Source organism: Carcharhinus amblyrhynchos, chromosome 19 (assembly GCF_965287045.1).
Source record: "Carcharhinus amblyrhynchos chromosome 19, sCarAmb.v2.hapA, whole genome shotgun sequence".
Classification (NCBI taxonomy): Eukaryota; Metazoa; Chordata; class Chondrichthyes; order Carcharhiniformes; family Carcharhinidae; genus Carcharhinus; species Carcharhinus amblyrhynchos.
This window is the reverse complement of record NC_137342.1, coordinates 3,387,154-3,405,550: the sequence shown is the minus strand read 5'-3', so window position 1 is coordinate 3,405,550 and position 18,397 is coordinate 3,387,154. Positions and strand designations below refer to the sequence as shown.

At 46.7% G+C, this 18,397-nt stretch overlaps 1 protein-coding gene across 1 annotated transcript; it reads left to right on the top strand.

The window, feature by feature from the left end:
* Positions 1 to 1,652: 1,652 nt before the first annotated feature.
* Positions 1,653 to 18,148, top strand: snrpf (small nuclear ribonucleoprotein polypeptide F). The gene is made up of 4 exons (XM_080207794.1): positions 1,653 to 1,736; positions 2,725 to 2,850; positions 3,786 to 3,850; positions 17,851 to 18,148. Exons 1-4 carry the CDS (start codon positions 1,734 to 1,736, stop codon positions 17,915 to 17,917), a joined length of 261 nt encoding a protein of 86 aa, XP_080063920.1. The 5' UTR covers positions 1,653 to 1,733; the 3' UTR covers positions 17,918 to 18,148.
* The last annotated feature ends 249 nt before the right edge of the window (positions 18,149 to 18,397 follow it).

The window sequence follows — 18,397 nt, the reverse complement described above, 5'->3', positions numbered from 1 at the left end:
AAAGCTGCACTGTTTTCCAGGGCTCTCGAACATGAACCATTCTAGGATGAGTCCCGAGGCTCCATTCAATACTTCTCTCAGCTGGCAACGTTCACTTCCTCAGGGGGTCAGCGTGAGGGGGCTGTGTGTGTCACCGAGTCCCTCACCCTCTGTGTCAGTGTGAGGGGGCTGTGTGTGTCACCGAGTCCCTCACCCTCTGTGTCAGTGTGAGGGGGCTGTGTGTGCCCCGAGTCCCTCACCCTCTGTGTCAGTGTGAGGGGGCTGTGTGTGTCACCGAGTCCCTCACCCTCTGTGTCAGTGTGAGGGGGCTGTGTGTGCCCCGAGTCCCTCACCCTCTGTGTCAGTGTGAGGGGGCTGTGTGTGCCCCGAGTCCCTCACCCTCTGTGTCAGTGTGAGGGGGCTGTGTGTGCCCCGAGTCCCTCACCCTCTGTGTCAGTGTGAGGGGGCTGTGTGTGCCCCGAGTCCCTCACCCTCTGTGTCAGTGTGAGGGGGCTGTGTGTGTCACCGAGTCCCTCACCCTCTGTGTCAGTGTGAGGGGGCTGTGTGTGCCCCGAGTCCCTCACCCTCTGTGTCAGTGTGAGGGGGCTGTGTGTGTCACCGAGTCCCTCACCCTCTGTGTCAGTGTGAGGGGGCTGTGTGTGCCCCGAGTCCCTCACCCTCTGTGTCAGTGTGAGGGGGCTGTGTGTGCCCCGAGTCCCTCACCCTCTGTGTCAGTGTGAGGGGGCTGTGTGTGTCACCGAGTCCCTCACCCTCTGTGTCAGTGTGAGGGGGCTGTGTGTGCCCCGAGTCCCTCACCCTCTGTGTCAGTGTGAGGGGGCTGTGTGTGTCACCGAGTCCCTCACCCTCTGTGTCAGTGTGAGGGGGCTGTGTGTGTCACCGAGTCCCTCACCCTCTGTGTCAGTGTGAGGGGGCTGTGTGTGCCCCGAGTCCCTCACCCTCTGTGTCAGTGTGAGGGGGCTGTGTGTGTCACCGAGTCCCTCACCCTCTGTGTCAGTGTGAGGGGGCTGTGTGTGCCCCGAGTCCCTCACCCTCTGTGTCAGTGTGAGGGGGCTGTGTGTGCCCCGAGTCCCTCACCCTCTGTGTCAGTGTGAGGGGGCTGTGTGTGCCCCGAGTCCCTCACCCTCTGTGTCAGTGTGAGGGGGCTGTGTGTGTCACCGAGTCCCTCACCCTCTGTGTCAGTGTGAGGGGGCTGTGTGTGCCCCGAGTCCCTCACCCTCTGTGTCAGTGTGAGGGGGCTGTGTGTGCCCCGAGTCCCTCACCCTCTGTGTCAGTGTGAGGGGGCTGTGTGTGCCCCGAGTCCCTCACCCTCTGTGTCAGTGTGAGGGGGCTGTGTGTGTCACCGAGTCCCTCACCCTCTGTGTCAGTGTGAGGGGGCTGTGTGTGCCCCGAGTCCCTCACCCTCTGTGTCAGTGTGAGGGGGCTGTGTGTGTCACCGAGTCCCTCACCCTCTGTGTCAGTGTGAGGGGGCTGTGTGTGTCACCGAGTCCCTCACCCTCTGTGTCAGTGTGAGGGGGCTGTGTGTGCCCCGAGTCCCTCACCCTCTGTGTCAGTGTGAGGGGAGGGGGGGGGCGTGGCGCGGTGAGGGTGGCCATGGCAACCGTGCTGTCCAATCAGGGTGCCGGGTGAAAGGTGAAGGGTGAAAGTGTGTGGCTCCCGGCAGCCTCTGCTTCCGGCCGGTTGGCGCGAGGCAGCGAGTGGAGCCGCCATTGCAGCGACTGGGAGAGAGGAGCAGCATGGTGAGGGAGAGGGGGGAGAGAGGGAGAGAGAGAGAGAGAGAGGGAGAGGGTGAGAGGGTGAGAGGGTGAGAGGGTGAGGGAGAGGGAGAGAGGGGGAGAGGGTGAGGGAGCGGGGGGGGAAGAGAGGGTGAGGGGGCAGGAGTGAGGGGGTGAAGGGGAGAGAGGGTGAGGGAGATAGAGGAGCGGGCCGCCGGTCCCATCTCCCTCTCCCACCCCCCCCAGTACCCTCCCCCCGGGTTGCTCTGTGCTCTTCACCCCCGGGGAAACCAGCGCTCCCCCTCCTCCTCCAGCCGCTGTGTGTGTGTTTGTATGGTGGGGGTGGGGCATGTGTGTGTGTTGTGGGGGGGGTGTTGTTGGTTTGGTGGGTGTGGGGCAGATGGGTGTGTTGTGGGGGGGGTGTTGGTTTGGTGGGTGTGGAGCAGATGTGTGTGTTGTGGGGGGGGTGTTGGTTTGGTGGGTGTGGAGCAGATGTGTGTGTTGTGGGGGGGTGTTGTTGGTTTGGTGGGGGTGGGGCAGATGTGTGTGTTGTGGGGGGGGTGTTGTTGGTTTGGTGGGTGTGGGGCAGATGGGTGTGTTGTGGGGGGGGTGTTGTTGGTTTGGTGGGTGTGGGGCAGATGGGTGTGTTGTGGGGGGGGTGGGGCAGATGGGTGTGTTGTGGGGGGGGGGTGTTGTTGGTTTGGTGGGTGTGGGGCAGATGGGTGTGTTGTGGGGGGGGGGGTGTTGTTGGTTTGGTGGGTGTGGGGCAGATGGGTGTGTTGTGGGGGGGGTGTTGTTGGTTTGGTGGGGGTGGGGCAGATGGGTGTGTTGGGGGGGGATGTTGGTTTGGTGGGGGTGGGGCAGATGTGTGTGTTGTGGGGGGGTGTTGTTGGTTTGGTGGGTGTGGGGCAGATGGGTGTGTTGGGGGGGGATGTTGGTTTGGTGGGTGTGGGATTTATTACCGGTGCTGGGAGTCGCGCCTCTCTGACTGCTCCTTTCTTCTCCCCTCCAGAGTTTACCATTGAATCCAAAACCTTTCCTCAACGGCTTAACCGGCAAACCGGTGATGGTGAAGTTAAAATGGGGAATGGAATACAAGGGCTACTTGGTATCAGTCGATGGATATATGAACATGCAGGTAAAGAATAAGTTGACAGACTGTTCGTAGATATTGCTGGCTGGGTATGGCTATGTTAACATTGCCTTAGCCGCTGCACTTTCAATGTTAATCATAACAATCAATTTGATTAAATTGCCAATATTCTCTTGTGTTTGATGTGAAGTTTCTGAAATAAGATGTACAGTTGTCTGAAGTGAGTCTGGATTTTACAGTTTTATCTTAAATATGGCAAATAAGATCCTGGGCTTTCTAAATTGTGACAGAATGATCCTTACTGGAGTGGACACTGCAGTGCAGAAAGGATGCGCAGGTATTTGAGGGGTTGCAGAAAAAAGTGATTTTGAGGATAGTTTGGAAAAGTTGGGGCTGCTCACTGGAGAGATGAAGGTTGAGAGGAGATCTGTTAAAGGTGTTCAGAATCATAACACTGGACACTTCCTTTTGTGAAAAGGGCCAGGAACCAGAGGACACTGATTTAAAGTGATTGGCAAAAGAAGCAATGGTGTCTTAAGGAAAGATCTTTTCAGGCATTAAGTGTTTAGGGTCTTGAATGAACTGCCTGAGAGTGTGGTGCAGACAGGCACAATAACGACTCTCAAAGTATAATTCAATAAGCAACACAAGCTAAAATATTTGCACGGGTATAGGGAAAGGGTGTAACAGTGGTTTAATTGCTCTCTCTGAACTAGCATGGACTCAAATAGCCACTTCCTATACTATAAATACCCCCTATTCTGTAACCACTCCATGATTGTAACTATCTCCTTCTAACTGTTGTCTCCATGGCAGCCAGCTGATGCTGTACACAAAGCTAATTCAGTCTATTATTGGGAAAAGATATTATCCAGCTGGATGTTAATTTTCTTCAATGTGCTGCACAGCTTAGTCCAGCTTTGTAACCTTCATGGCTTTTTAGCAGGAGAAAACAATTAATTATTCTGCTCTTGTTCAAGCTGGCGAACACAGAAGAATATATTGATGGTGCTTTAGCGGGTCACCTTGGCGAAGTTCTAATAAGGTGAGAATTACTTGAAAGGTTTATGTTTCTATAGCACCTCCCCTGACCATCAGACATATCAAAACAATGTCACGGCCAATAAAATACTTTAATGGTGAATGTTCACTGTAGTGATACAGGAAGCTTGGCAGGTAGTGTCCAAACAGCCAGCTTTCACAAGTGGCAACATGGCAATGGCTCTGATCTTTCAGCCAGTGGTAGAGAGGGTACATCTATCACTGACTGACTCAGTTGCCCACGAATCATTTTAAGCTGGAGCCGTTCTGGTCTTGGCTGGCATAGCGATGCCACGGCGGCAGAGTCAGGAGGGTCAAGTGGCATGTGTGACCCCAGCAAGCTAGGCCTCCTTATCTCATGAACTGAGATATTGAGCTGTTTCTTCCGTTCATTGATTGACACACTTTTAAATGAAGCTGAAGTGTAACTTGCCCCCCTTTCTCTCCATTAGTGTTCCCTCTCACCCATGGGGAGCTACTCCTGCTCCTTCTTCTTATGTGTTCCAGTTGCGGCCTAACTAAGGTTCTATAAAGCTGCAACATGACTTGCTAATTTTTTAAAAATACCCTGGCCAATGAAGGCAAATATACCATTCTTAGTGACCTGTGTACCTGTACATCCAGATCCCTTTGCCTATCAATACTCTTAAGGGTTTTGCCATTTACTGTATATTTCCTATCTGTATTTGACTTTCCAAAATGCATTACTTCTCACTTGTTCAGATTAATCTCCATCTGCCATCTCTCCACCGAAGTCTCCAACTGATCTATATCCTGCTGTATCTTCTGATGGTCCTCATCGCTATCCGCAAATCCACCAACCTTTGTGTCACCCACAAAGTTACTAATCAATTCAGTTACATTTTCCTCCAAATCACTTATATTTATTACAAACAGCAAAGGTGCCAGCACTGGTCCCTGAGGAACACCACTTGTCACAGGCCTCCATTCAGAAACACACCCTTCCACTGGTACCCTCTGTCTTTGACTGAGCCAGTTCTGTATACACCTTGCCAGCTCACCTCTGATTCCATGCGACTTCACCTTCTGCACCAGTCTGCCATGAGGGTCCTTGTCAAAGGCCTTACTGAAGTCCATGTAGACAACATCCACTACCCTACCCTCATTAATCATCTTCGTCACTTCCTCGAAAAACTTGATCAAGTTCGTGAGGTACAACCGCCCCTTCACAAAATCATGTTGCCTCTCACTGATACATTCACTTATTTCCAAGTGGGAATAAATCCTGTTTCGAAGAACTGTCTCCAATAATTTCCCTACCACTGATGTAAGGCTCACCGTCCTGTAATTATCTGAATTATTCTTGATACCCTTCTTAAACAAAGGAACAACATTGGCTATTCTCTAATCCTTTGGGACCTGCCCTGTAGAGATGCTGGTGTTGGACTGGGGTAAACACAGTAAGAAGTCTCTAACCTGGTGTTGTGAGACTTCTTACTGTACCTCCCCTGTAGCCAGTGAGGATACAAAGATTTCTCTCAAGGCCCCAGCGATTTCCTCCCTTGCCTCTCTCAGTATTCTGGGATATATCCCCTCAGGACTTGTCTACCTTAATGTTTCTCAAGAACCCAAATACCACTTTTTTCATCTCAATATGACTCAAATTATCTACACATCCTTTCCCAGACTCATTATCTGCCAAGTCCTTCTCTGGTGAATACTGACAGAAATAACTCATTTAATATCTTGCATATTTCCTCTGGCTCCACGCATAGATTCCCTCCTTTGTCCTTGAGTGGGCCACCCCTCTCCCTGGCCATCCTCTTGCTCTTTATACTATATATGTGTGTGTGTTTATTTAGCCCTTCTTACTCCTTACTTAAGTATCTTTCTACCTCCCTTGTACTCCATACTTGCTTTGTGTGTTCTCACCCTCCTAGCTTTGACAAATGCTTCCTTTTTCTCTTTGACTAGGCTCACAATATCTCTTGTTATCCAAGGTTCCCCAAAATTGCCATACTTATCCTTCATCCTTACAGGAATGTGCCCGTCCTGAATCCCTATCAACTTGCACTTGAAAGCCTCCCACATGCCAGCTGTTGATTTGCCCTCAAACATCTGCTCCCAATCTACATTCTTTACTTCCTGCCTAATATTGTTGTAATTAGTCTTACCCCAGTTTAGCACCTTAACTTGAGGACTACACTTATCTTTATCCATTAGTACCTTAAGGTTTATTGAATTCTGGTCACTGCTCCTGAACTGCTCCCCTACTGAAACATTGACCACCTGACCGGGATCCTTCCCTAGTTGGACTATCTGCATTCTGTTTCAAGAAGCCCTCCTGGATGCTCCTTACAAACCCTGCCCCATAAGAAATAGGAGCAGGAGTCGGCCATCTAGCCCTTCGAGCCTGCTCCACCATTCAATAAGATCGTGGCTGACCTGAAGTGGATCAGTTCCACTTTGCCGCTTTCTCCCCATAACTCTTAATTCCCTTGTCTATCAGAAACCTATCTACCTGTGACTTAAATATATTTAGCGAGGTAGCCTCCACCACTTCAACGGGCAGAGAATTCCAGAGATTCACCATCCTTTGAGTGAAGAAGTTCCTCCTCAACTCCGATCTAAACTGCTCCCCCCCGCCCCCCCAATCTTGAGGCTGTGCCCTCTAGTCCTGCTAACCTTTCTAAGCGGGAAGAATCTCTCTACCTCTACCCTATCTATCCCCTTCATTATCTTATATGTCTCTATAAGATCTCCCCTCAGCCTTCTAAACTCCGAGGATAAACCCAGTCTATTTAGTCTCTCTTCATAAGCTAACCCCCTCATCTCCGCTATCAGCCTAGTGAACCTCCTCTGCACTCCCTCCAAGGCCAATATATCCTTTCGCAAGTGCGGCGACCAAAACTGCATACAGTACTCCAGCTGCGGCCTCACCAGTACCCTGTACAGTTGCAGCAAGACCTCCCTATATTCTATCCCCCTCGTTATAAAGGCCAACATCCCATTCGCTTTCTTGATCACCTGCTGCACCTACAGACTGGGTTTTTGCGAGTCATAGACAAGGACCCCCAGGTCCCTCTGCACCGTAGCATGCTGCAGCTTTTTGCCTTTTAAATAATAATCCCTCCTACTATTATTACAAATTGGATAACCTCACACTTGCTAACATTGGACTCCATCTGCCAGGTTCTCGTCCACTCGCTCAGCCTATCCAGGTCTCTCTGCAGACTTTCCACGCCCTCCACGCAATTTCCTTTTCCACTCATCTTTGTGTCATCAGCAAATTTCGTGACCCTACACTCAGCCCCTTCCTCCAGATCATCTATATAAATGGTAAACAGTTGAGGCTGCGGCACTCCACTAGTCACCAACTGCCAACCAGGATAGCACCCATTGATATCAACTCTCTCCCTCCTATTAGACAGCCAATCCTCTATCCACGCTAACACCTTACCCCCAACTCTGTGCATCCTAACCTTCTGTAGCAACCTTTTGTGAGGCACCTTATCAAACGCCTTTTGGAAATCTAAAAACACCACATCCACCGGTTCCCCTCTGTCTACCGCACTAGTCACATCCTCATAGAAATCCAATAAATTCATCAAACACAACTTCCCCTTAATGAATCTGTGCTGCGTCTGCTCGATCAAACCATTCTTTTCTAGGTGCCTCGCTATTTCTTCTTTGACAGATTCTAGCATTTTTCCAACTACAGACGTTAAACTAAACGGCCTATAATTCCCTGCCTTTTGTCTGCTATCTTTTTTAAACAGCGGCGTAACATTAGCCGTTTTCCAATCTTCCGGCACTTCCCCGGAGTCCAGCGAATTTTGATAAATAATTACTAAGGCATCCGCTATCACCTCTGCCATTTCTTTCAGAACCCTGGAGTGCATTCTATCTTGTCCTGGGGACTTGTCTACCTTCAGTCCCGTCGGTCTATCAAGCACTACCTCTCTGGTGACAGTAATCGCGTTAAGGCCCTCATCTCCTACCATCCTTCTATCTTTAATGTCCGGCAAACTATTCATGTCCTCCTCCGTGAAGACCTATCTACGCCCCTAACACTAAGTGAGTCCCAGTCAATATAGGGGAAGTTAAAATCTCCTACCACAACAACCTTGTTACTTTTACATCTTGCCAAAATCTGCCTACATATCTGTTCCTCTATCTCCCACTGGCTGTTGAGTGGCCTGTAGTAAACCTCCAACATTCCTGAGCTCTGCACATATTGCCTCACTGTATGAGCCCTCCGAGGTATCCTCCCGGAGTACAGCTGTGATACTCTCCTTAACCAGTTGTGCAACTCCCCCATTACTTTTACATCCCCCTCGATCGCACCGAAACATGTCTATCCTGGAATGTTAAGCTGCCAATCCTGTCCTTCCCTTAATCAAGTCTCCGTAATGGCATCAACATCGTAATCTGGACAACTGTGAGATAATGCATTTTGGAAGGTCCAATATGTGTATGAGTTATGTAATAAGTGGTAGAACCCTTATCAGTATTTACATGCAGAGGGATCTGGGTGTACATGCCCACTGATCACAGAGTGGCGCAACGCAGGTGGCTAAGGTAGTCAAGAAGGCATATGGCATATTTGCCTTCATCGGCCAGGACATTGAGTATAAAAATTGGCAATTCATGCTGCAGCTGTACAGAACCAAAGGGCTTATTTAGAATATTGTGTATATAGGTTTCATTTAGAATATTGCCTATAATTCTGGTGGCCACACTACCAGAAGGATGTGGATACTTTGGGGAGATTACCAAAGAAGTTTGTCACGATGTTGCCTGGTCTGGAGGGTATTAGCTATGAGGAGAGATTGGATAAACTTAGTTTGTTCTCACTGGAATGATGGAGATTGAGGGGTGACCTGATAGAGGTTATGTGTGGCATGGACAGAGTCAGATGCTCTTTCCTAGGGTAGAAAAGTCAAGTGCTCGGGGACATATATTTAAGGTGCGTGGGGAAAAGTTTAGAGGAGATGTGCGAGGCTAGATTTTTTTATGCAGGCTGGTGAATATCTGGAACGCGCTACCTGGGGAGTTAGTGGTGGCAGGTATGATTGTAGCATTTAAGGGGTAATTAGAATGAATAGGATGGGACTGGAAGGATACAGACTCTAATTGCTTTTGATTTTAGTTTAGGCAGGCACCATGATTGGCGCAGGTTTGGAGGGCTGAAGGGCCTTTCCTGTGCAGTACAGTTCTTTGTTCTTGACACTGAGAACTCTCCTTTTTGGAATAGTGATAGGGGATCTTTTATGCCAACCTGAATTAACAGAAGATGCCTTGGTTTAACATCTCATCTGAGAGCCAGTGCCTGTGACAATGCAGTGCTCCCTCTGCTGCAATGGAGTATCAGTTTTAATTTTGATGTTTGAATCCTGGAATGGGACATGAACATACCAACTTCTTATTCAGGCAGGGGCTGCTACTAACTGAACCATAGCCAGCAGCATAACTCACCGATTCCAACGTAGGTACGAGGAAATCTTTTAACTGCATGTTGGGTGTGTGCTCAGTAACAACACTGGCTGCTGGACCCTTTTGTCATTTATCAAAATGGGCAATTGCTTGAGCCAAAGTTCATGGATTAAGTGTTCATCAGCAATTTGTGATAAACCTTCAGCAGATATTCAGTTCAGATTTATAAATGTGATTTTTATTAATACTAATCAGGGGAACATGCTGTATCAGCAATAAGCACCCCATTCTCCCTCTCCTGTCCATGGCTCTGATGTAAAGCGAAGCTGTACTTTGTCCCAGTGTTACGCCTGAGTCCCAAATTCAGGATGCTGTGAGCGTGAGACTTTTTCCTTCCTTTGCTGAGTTGGGTATGAAATTGGGAGTACTTTGATCCTCTGGTTCTCTGTCCCCCGGCATCCTTGTCATTAATGTGATGTGGAGGCTTTCATCCCATCACACTGCTGGCTTTGAATGCAGAGTTCAAGTTAAAAGCAGCTGTCTAATTTGCTGCCCCATTGCTGGGATTGTTATTACTGACACTTGACCTGTTTGTATTGGTGACAGCAAGTGTTTATGGTCTTTGTGAGTTTAGTTACAACTTTTCACAGCCTCGTTAATTAAAGCTCTGGAAGTCACCAGCATCTGCACGATAAAAACTGACAAGATTGAGATGGTTTAAGATGAATTAAAACATCAGATAAAGTGGGTAAAGGAAGTACTTCCTTGGGGGAATCTAGAGCAGGGAAATTTTCCTTTCTCGTGTCCTGTTGTTTTCTTCATTGCTTTAACCCACCAAATTCCTTCCCGTGACTTAACTTTGGATTTCCCTGTAGCACTGGTATTACCTTTTCTTGGAGATGCAAAGTTATTCAAATAAAAAGCTTGTTAGACCGTAAGACGTAGAAGCAGAAGTAGGCCATTTGGCCCATTGAGTCTTCGCCGTTCAGTGAGATCATGACTGATCTGATATTATAATCCTCAACTCCACTTTCCCGCCTATCCCCATAACCCTTGATTCCTTTACTGATTAAAAATCTGTTTCCCTCTGCCTTTAACATTCTTAATGACCTAGTCTCTCCAGCCCTGTGTGGTAAGGAATTCAAGTCCCCAGGACCAGATGGAATGCATCCAAGGGTTCTTAAGGAAATGGCAGAGGTGATAGTGGATGCCTTGGTGATAATTTTCCAAACCTCACTGGATTCCGGGGAAGTGCCAGAAGATTGGAAAATGGCTAATGTTACACTGCTGTTTAAAAAGGGTAGCAGGCAAAAGGCAGGGAATTATAGGCCGGTTAGTTTAACGTCTGATGTAGGAATCTGTAATCAAAGAGGAAATAGCGAGGCATATTGAGAAGAATTGTTTAATAGAGCAGACGCAGCACGGATTTGTTAAGGGGAAGTCGTGTCTGACGAATTTATTGGAATTCTATGAGGATGTGTCTAGTGCGGTAGACACTAGATAGAGGGGAACCGGTGGATGTGGTGTTTCTCGATTTTCAGAAGGCGTTTGATAAGGTGCTGCACAAAAGGTTGTTACAGAAGGTTAGGGGGCATGGAGTTGGGGGTAGGGTGTTAGCGTGGATAGGCTGTCAAATAGGAGGCAGAGAGTGGGTGTCAATGGGTGCTGTTCGGATTGGCGGTTGGTGACAAGTGGAGTGCCCCAGGGATCGGTGCTGGGGCCTCAGCTATTTACCATTTATACAGATGATCTGGAGGAGGGAGCCGAGTGTAAGGTGTCGAAATTTGCTGATGACACAAAGATAAGTGGAACAGCAAATTGTGCGGAGGGTGTGGAAAGTCTGCAGAGGGATCTAGATAGGCTGAGCGAGTGGGCGAGGACCTGGCAGATGGAATACAATGTTGGCAAGTGTGAGGTTATCCACTTAGGAATAATAGTAGGAAGGACTACTTACAGAGCGAAAAGCTGCAGCATGCTACGGTGCAGAGGGACCTGGCGGTCCTTGTGCATGAGTCGCAAAAACCCAGCCTACAGGTGCAGCAGGTGGTCAGGAAGGCAAATGGGATGCTGGCCTTCATAGCGAGGGGGATTGAATATAAAAGTAGGGAGGTCTTGCTGCAACCGTACAGGGCACTGGTGAGGCCACAGCTGGAGTACTGTGTGCAGTTTTGGTCGCCGCACTTGCGCAAGGATATTTTGGCCTTGGAGGGTGGTGACTAGTGGAGTGCCCCAGGGGTCGGTGCTGGGGCCTCAGCTTTTTACCATTTATATAGATGATCTGGAGGAGGGAACCGAGTGTAGAGTGTCGAAATTTGCTGATGACACCAAGATTGGGGGAACGGCAAATTGTGCGGAGGGTGTGGAGAGTCTGCAGAAGGATCTAGATAGGCTGGGCGAATGGGCCAGGAAATGGCAAATGGAATTTAATGTTGGCAAGTGTGAGGTGGTCCACTTTGGTAGGAAGAATGGTAGGAAGGACTATTACTTACGGGGCGAAAAACTGCAGCAGGCGACGGTGCAGAGGGACCTCGGGGTCCTTGTGCATGAGTCGCAAAAACCCAGCTTGCAGGTGCAGCAGGTGGTCAGGAAGGCGAATGGGATGCTGGCCTTCATAGCGAAGGGGATTGAATATAAAAGTAGGGAGGTCTTGCTGCAGCTGTATAGGGCATTGGTGAGGCCGCAACTGGAGTACTGTGTGCATTTTTGGGCGCCGCACCTGCGCAAAGATATTTTGGCCTTGGAGGGAGTGCAGAGGAGGTTTACTAGGCTGATACCGGAGTTGAGGGGGTTGAGCTATGAGGAGAGGCTGAATAAACTGGGCTTGTACTCGTTAGAGTTTAGAAGAATGAGGGGAGATCTCATTGAGACATATAAGATGATGAATGGGATGGATAGGATAGAGGTGGAAAGACTCTTCCCGCTCAAAAAAGACAATAGGACTAGGGGGCACAGCCTCAAGATAAAAGGGGGGTGGTTTAGAACAGAGTTGAGGAGGAACTTCTTCACTCAAAGGGTGGTGAATCTCTGGAATTCTCTGCCCGTTGAAGTGGTGGAGGCTGCCTCGCTAAATATATTTAAGACGCGGGTAGGTAGGTTTTTGGTAGGCAAGGGAATTAAGGGTTATGGGGAGAAAGCAGGAAAGTGGAACTGAGCCACTTCAGATCAGTCATGATCTTGTTGAATGGCGGGGCAGGCTCAAAGGGCTAGATGGCCTACTCCTCCTATTTCTTATGTTCTGAAGTTCACTGCCCATTGAGAAGAAATTCCTCCTTATCTGTCTTCAGTGGTAACCCCACACTCTGAGGTTATGCCCTCTGGTCCTAGATTCTCCCACAAGCGGGGGAAGCAACCTCTCGGTATCTGTCCTGTCCAGCCGTCTGAGAATCTGTGTCTCAGTAAGGTCATCTCTCATTCTTCTAATCTCCACTGAGTACAGGCCCAACCTATTCGACCTCTCCCAAAAATCCTTCCGTGTCCAGGATCAACCTAATGAACATTTTCTGGACTGCCTCCAAAGCGAACATATTGTTATCCAATAAGGAATGGGGTCAAACATTCCTGGTATGGTCTAACTAGGGCCTTCTATAGTTTCAGCAAGACTTCCCTATTTTTATACTCTATTTCCTTTGAAATAAAGGGCAACATTCCATTTGCCTTCACTATATTTGTTGAACCTGCTAACTTTGTGATTTATGCACAAGGACTCCCCATCCATCCGTCTATGCTGCAGCTTTCTGCAGTCGTTCTCCATTTAAATAATATTCAGCCCATTATTCTTCCTAGCAAAGTACACAGTTCACATTTTCCTACATTATATTCCATTTACCAAGTTTTTGCCCAGTCACTTAAACTAATATCTCTCTGCAAAGTCTGTCATCCTCACCACTTGTCTCCCCACCTTTTTTGTGTCACATGCAAACTTGGCAAAAGTAAAGTTTATTAGTCACAATAGGTGTACATTAACACTGTAATGAAGTTACAGTAAAAATCCCCTAGGAAATTCACTTAGCTTGTCTAAGTCATTGATATATATTGTAAATAATTGTGGTCCTCCACTAGTTACAGGCTGCCATCCTGAAAATGCCCTGCTTTTCCCAGCTCTTTCTTCTATCTGTGCTAATATACACGCCAGTACCATGGATGCATCTTACTAAATAACCTTTTGAGCAGTATGTCATTGAATGCTCTTTGGAAATCCAAATATATAGCATCTACTGATTCTCCCTTTATCCTGCTGCTTACCACCTCAAAGAATTCTAATCCATTGAACAAAGAACAACACAGCATGGGAAACAGGCCCTTTGGCCCAACGAGCCTGCGTCCCCTTCGTGAAGTCATGCTGACTCTCTGCTTGATTATATTGTGTGTTTCGAAATGTTCTGCTATTACATTCTTTTATAATTTCACATTTCCCAATGACAGATGTTAAACCTATTACCTTTTTTTTGTCTCCTTTTGAATAGGGTGTTACATTGGCAGTTTTCCAATCCTCTGGGATTTCTCCAGAATTTAAGGATTATTGGAAATAATTGTATATATAACCAATTGTATACGTAACCAATGCATCCACTATAGTTATTTTCTTTGATATCCTGGGATCTAATCATTAGGTCCAGGGGACTTATAGACCATTGGTCGCTTTAGTTTGCCTAATACTTTTCTATCTCAATAGTTATGGTATTTATTTTCTCTTTGGGCACGGTTTCTGGGGTTTTTTTTTACTTATTGTTTATTAAACATTCCTCATTACACATCAGATGCAAAGTAGCCTGATTCCTGAATGGATCCACTACGTGTTGTTCTAGGAAACTGTCCTGAGTACACTCTCTAAATTCTTCATCATGGCTACCTCTGCTATTTGATTTTTACAATCCACATGAATATTAAAGTGTCCAATGATTAATGTACTGCCTTTTTAATTTACCCTCATTATCTCCTGATTTATTCTCAGTCCTACAGTATCGCTACTGTTTGGGGGCTACTCCCATCAGTGTTGTCTTCTCATTGTGATTTTTTTTTTACCTCCGCCCACACGGATTCTACATTTTCCGATTCAAGATCATATTTCGCTATTGAATTCCATCTTGTTCTAACAAAGCTAGCCCACAACCCTTTCCATCCTGTCTGTCCTTACTAAAAGTCACAGACCCCTGAATATTTAATTCCCAGTTTTAATCTTCTTGTAACCATGTCTCTGTAATGACTTTAAGATTATAACTATTAACTTCAATTTGTGTCATTAGTTCATTGATATTGTGCATTTGAGTAAAGACCCATTCATTTTGCCTTGTTACCATTTTCCCCCTTTGATGCTACTTGCTGCTGTTTTTATGTTTGTACGCTTTGTCCCCTCCTGTCTCACTCTGTATCATTACCACAATAGCTGCTGTGTAATGCTGCCGTATCCTTTTGCTTTGTAAGACTACATTTCCCCTCTCTAGAAACATCCTCCCCCAATTTAGTTTAAAGCCCTGTTTACTTCCCTGATTACAAGATTTGTAAGAACACTGGTCCCGTGGTTTGGATGTAGGTTGCCTTTCCCTGGGACTGATGCCAGTATCTGATGAACCAAAACCCACTTCTCCCTCACCAGTATTTGAGCCACATATTTATCTCTCTAATTTTATGTACCCTATGCCAATTTGCACACAGCTCAGGTAACAAGCAAGATATTATAACCTTGAGTGGAGAGTTTTAACTCATCCTGTGCAGGAGCATTCAAATTGATTTGTTGAGGGAAGGGGTTATTGCACAGTGCAATGTGCACCAGCCTGTAGCATTGGAGAGGGTTGAGGTGTATGGTAGCAGTGTTTGTTACTGGACTAGGAAGCCAGGGGTAAAAATTGATAGGGATGGGGGTGGTGGGGGAATGCCTAAGATGTGACAACTAAAGTGTCAGTGCACCTAAGGTGTTAATTGCAATGTGTGGCAGTGACCTCCTTCAGGGAATTGCTAGTTAAATATGTGACATTGATATCCCCTTTTGCTGTTTGACCTCCCTAAATGCATTACCTCACACTTATCAGAGTTGAACTCCATCTGCCACTTCCCTGTCTGCTCCACCAATCTATCGGTATAATTTTGGAGCTTGCAATTATCCTCTACACAAATTTCCTAATGGTGTCCCCCATGTTCAGGTTCAGTTCATTAATATGTAAACTGAACAGCAGAGATCCCAACACTGAGCCCTGCGGAACACCACTTGGAACAGCTTTCCATTCACAAGGGCAGCCATTGACCATTACTCTGTTTCCTGTTACTAGGCCGGCTTTGGATCCAATTCGCAATGTTACCCTGTATTCAGTATGTATTTCTTTTTGACCAGTGTGCCATGTGGGACCCTGTCAAATGCCTTACTCAAATCCATATAGACAGCATCCCAATGTACTACCCTCATCAATCCTTTGTCACTTCCTCAAAGAATTCAGTCAAATTTTATAAGGCATGACCTTTCCTTGACAAAACCATGCTGACTATCCCTGACTAATCCTTGCCTTTTTTAAGTGACAGTTTGTCTGATCTCAGGATTAATTCGAACAATTTTCCTACACTAAGGTAAAGCTAACTGGTCTATAATTGTTCGGCATTTCCTTGGTACCGTTTTTAAACAATGGAACTACAAAGCACAACACAGCACGGGAAACAGGCCCTTCGGCCCAACAAGCCTGCGCCGCCATTTTAACATTGAGTGCCCTCTCCACCCGTGACCCTTGTCTACGCTAATAGCACTCCACATTGGAAACCAGATTGAGGGGAGACTAATTTAGGGACAAGTTGTTACACCAATTTGCCTAAGAGCACATCTTTGGGGTGTGGGAGGAAACCGGAGCACCCGGAGAAAACCCACGCAAGCACGGGGAGAATGCGCAAACTCCCACAGACACCGGCCCAAATCCATGTATCTGCACAGCAAACAGTGATAGTCACTGAGCTGTCGTGTTGCCCATCAGCTGGTCCAGTTTAAGCGTACGCTATCAACGTGAAGCACTAGGCAACTCTCAAAACGTCCAAGAGCAGCCCTCGTACGACCCACCGCGTGTATGCCCCTTGGACAACAGGGTGGACCGATGCATTTATATAGTCCTCTGGTACCTGCCGTGTATCTAGTAAAAATTGGAAAATAATCCTCAGAGATGCCATCTGCTCTTTCCTCCCTGTCCTCCCTCAATACCCTAGGGAACAATCCACCTGGCCCTGGCGACTTTTCCATTTTCAAGGATTCTAGCTCCTCTAACACTCCCTCTCTCATTATGATGATTTTATCCAATATTTCACACTGTTCCTCTTAGATTACTGTATCTGCACCATCCTTTTCCAATGTGAATATGGAGACAGTTTATTTAAAACTCTTCTCATCCTCTGCATCTTTACAGAAGCTCCCTGCCTCCTTTCCAATATGTCCCAATTTTCTCTTAAATATCCTTTTGCTCTTTATATACTGGTAAAAACATCTTTAGGTTTTCCTTAATCTTGCTAATATTTTGCATATCCTCTTTGTTTTTTTTATTTTTGATGCTTCTGTCTTTGGACAAGTATCATATTTGTTTGTAGGTTTACTGTGATTTATTTATTTAAAAATTGTTGATTGGAGATAATTATGCGCAAATTGTGTGGAGGGTGTGGAAAGTCTGCAGAGGGATCTGGATAGGCTGTGAGTGGGCGAGGACCTGGCAGATGGAGTACAATGTTAGCAAGTGTGAGGTTATTCACTTTGGCAGGAACAATAGTAGGAGGGATTACTATTTAAAGGGAGAAAAGCTGCAGCATGCTACAGTGCAGAGGGACCTGAGGGTCCTTGTGCATGAGTCGCAAAAACCCAGTCTGCAGGTGCAGCAGGTGATCAAGAAGGCGAATGGGATGCTGGCCTTTATAGCGAGGGGGATAGAATATAAAAGCGGGGAGGTCTTGCTGCAACTGTACAGGGCACTGGTGAGGCTGCAGCTGGAGTACTGTGTGCAGTTTTGGTCGCCGCGCTTGCGCAAGGATATTTTGGCCTTGGAGGGAGTGCAGAGGAGGTTCACTAGGCTGATACCGGAGATGAGGGGGTTGGACTATGAAGAGAGACTAAATAGACTGGGTATGTACTCGTTGGAGTTTAGAAGGATGAGGGGGGATCTTATAGAGACGTATAAGATACTGAAAGGGATGGATATGGTAGAGGTAGAGAGATTCTTCCTGCTCAGAAAGGACAGTAGGACTCGAGGGCACAGCCTCAAGGTAAGGGGGGGGCAGTTTAGAACGGAGTTGAGGAGGAACTTCTTCACTCAAAGGGTGGTGAATCTCTGGAATTCTCTGCCAGTTGAAGTGGTGGAGGCTGCCTCGCTAAATATATTTAAGTCATGGGTAGATAGGTTTCTGATAGACAGGGGAATTAAGGGTTATGGGGAGAAAGCGGGAAAGTGGAACTGATCCACTTCAGATCAGCCACGATCTTATTGAATGGCGGGGCAGGCTCGAAGGGGCTAGATGGCCTACTCCTGCTCCTATTTCTTAATTAAACATAGCAAAAATTCGGGAGGTCATTTAATATTATTGATCATATTTGTATGCTGTTACTAACTTGGTTACACTGCAGAATAAACTGACGATGTCCTTTCTGTTCAATAGGTGTAACAATGTCCTGTACATCAGAGGAGTTGAGGAAGAGGAAGAAGATGGGGAAATGAGAGAGTAACATTCCTTTTTATTTGAAGAATAACAATGTGTAGAATTTTTGAGTACTTTTTTTCATTCAGCCATTTGAATACATTGTATTTGCACTGACTAGGTCAGGCATTTGTACTGTGCTAGAAAATGTAGGTGACAAGCTATAATTTAATTGTAGACAATTGTTCTAGTTTGACTCTGAATATGTTCAAATGTAATTGAGGTGTAAATTCAACCAATAAAGCTAGTTTTCAATCTGTGTCCTTTATTGTGCAATGCAAATGAGTTGTCTCTCAGGACCAGGCCAGTGAAGGATTCTGATAATGTTTTCTTATTTGGCCCCTTCATTTTCTAAACTAAAATCTATTCACCATCTGTTTGGCCTTAGAGAAGTTAACACCTGCAGCATTCACTCCAATGCTGATCCTATTCCGATGATTGTTAGGTGAATGTTGTACTGATGTTTAGTAAGGACTGTTTTGCCACCTGCACAGTGAATAACAAAGCA

Bases quoted from the DNA above. Each gene is read 5' to 3' on its own strand.
- snrpf (XM_080207794.1), top strand. The intron at 2,851-3,785 runs GTAAAGAATAAG...CTCTTGTTCAAG, and splicing joins ATGGATATATGAACATGCAG to CTGGCGAACACAGAAGAATA. The intron at 3,851-17,850 runs GTGAGAATTACT...TCTGTTCAATAG, and splicing joins CTTGGCGAAGTTCTAATAAG to GTGTAACAATGTCCTGTACA.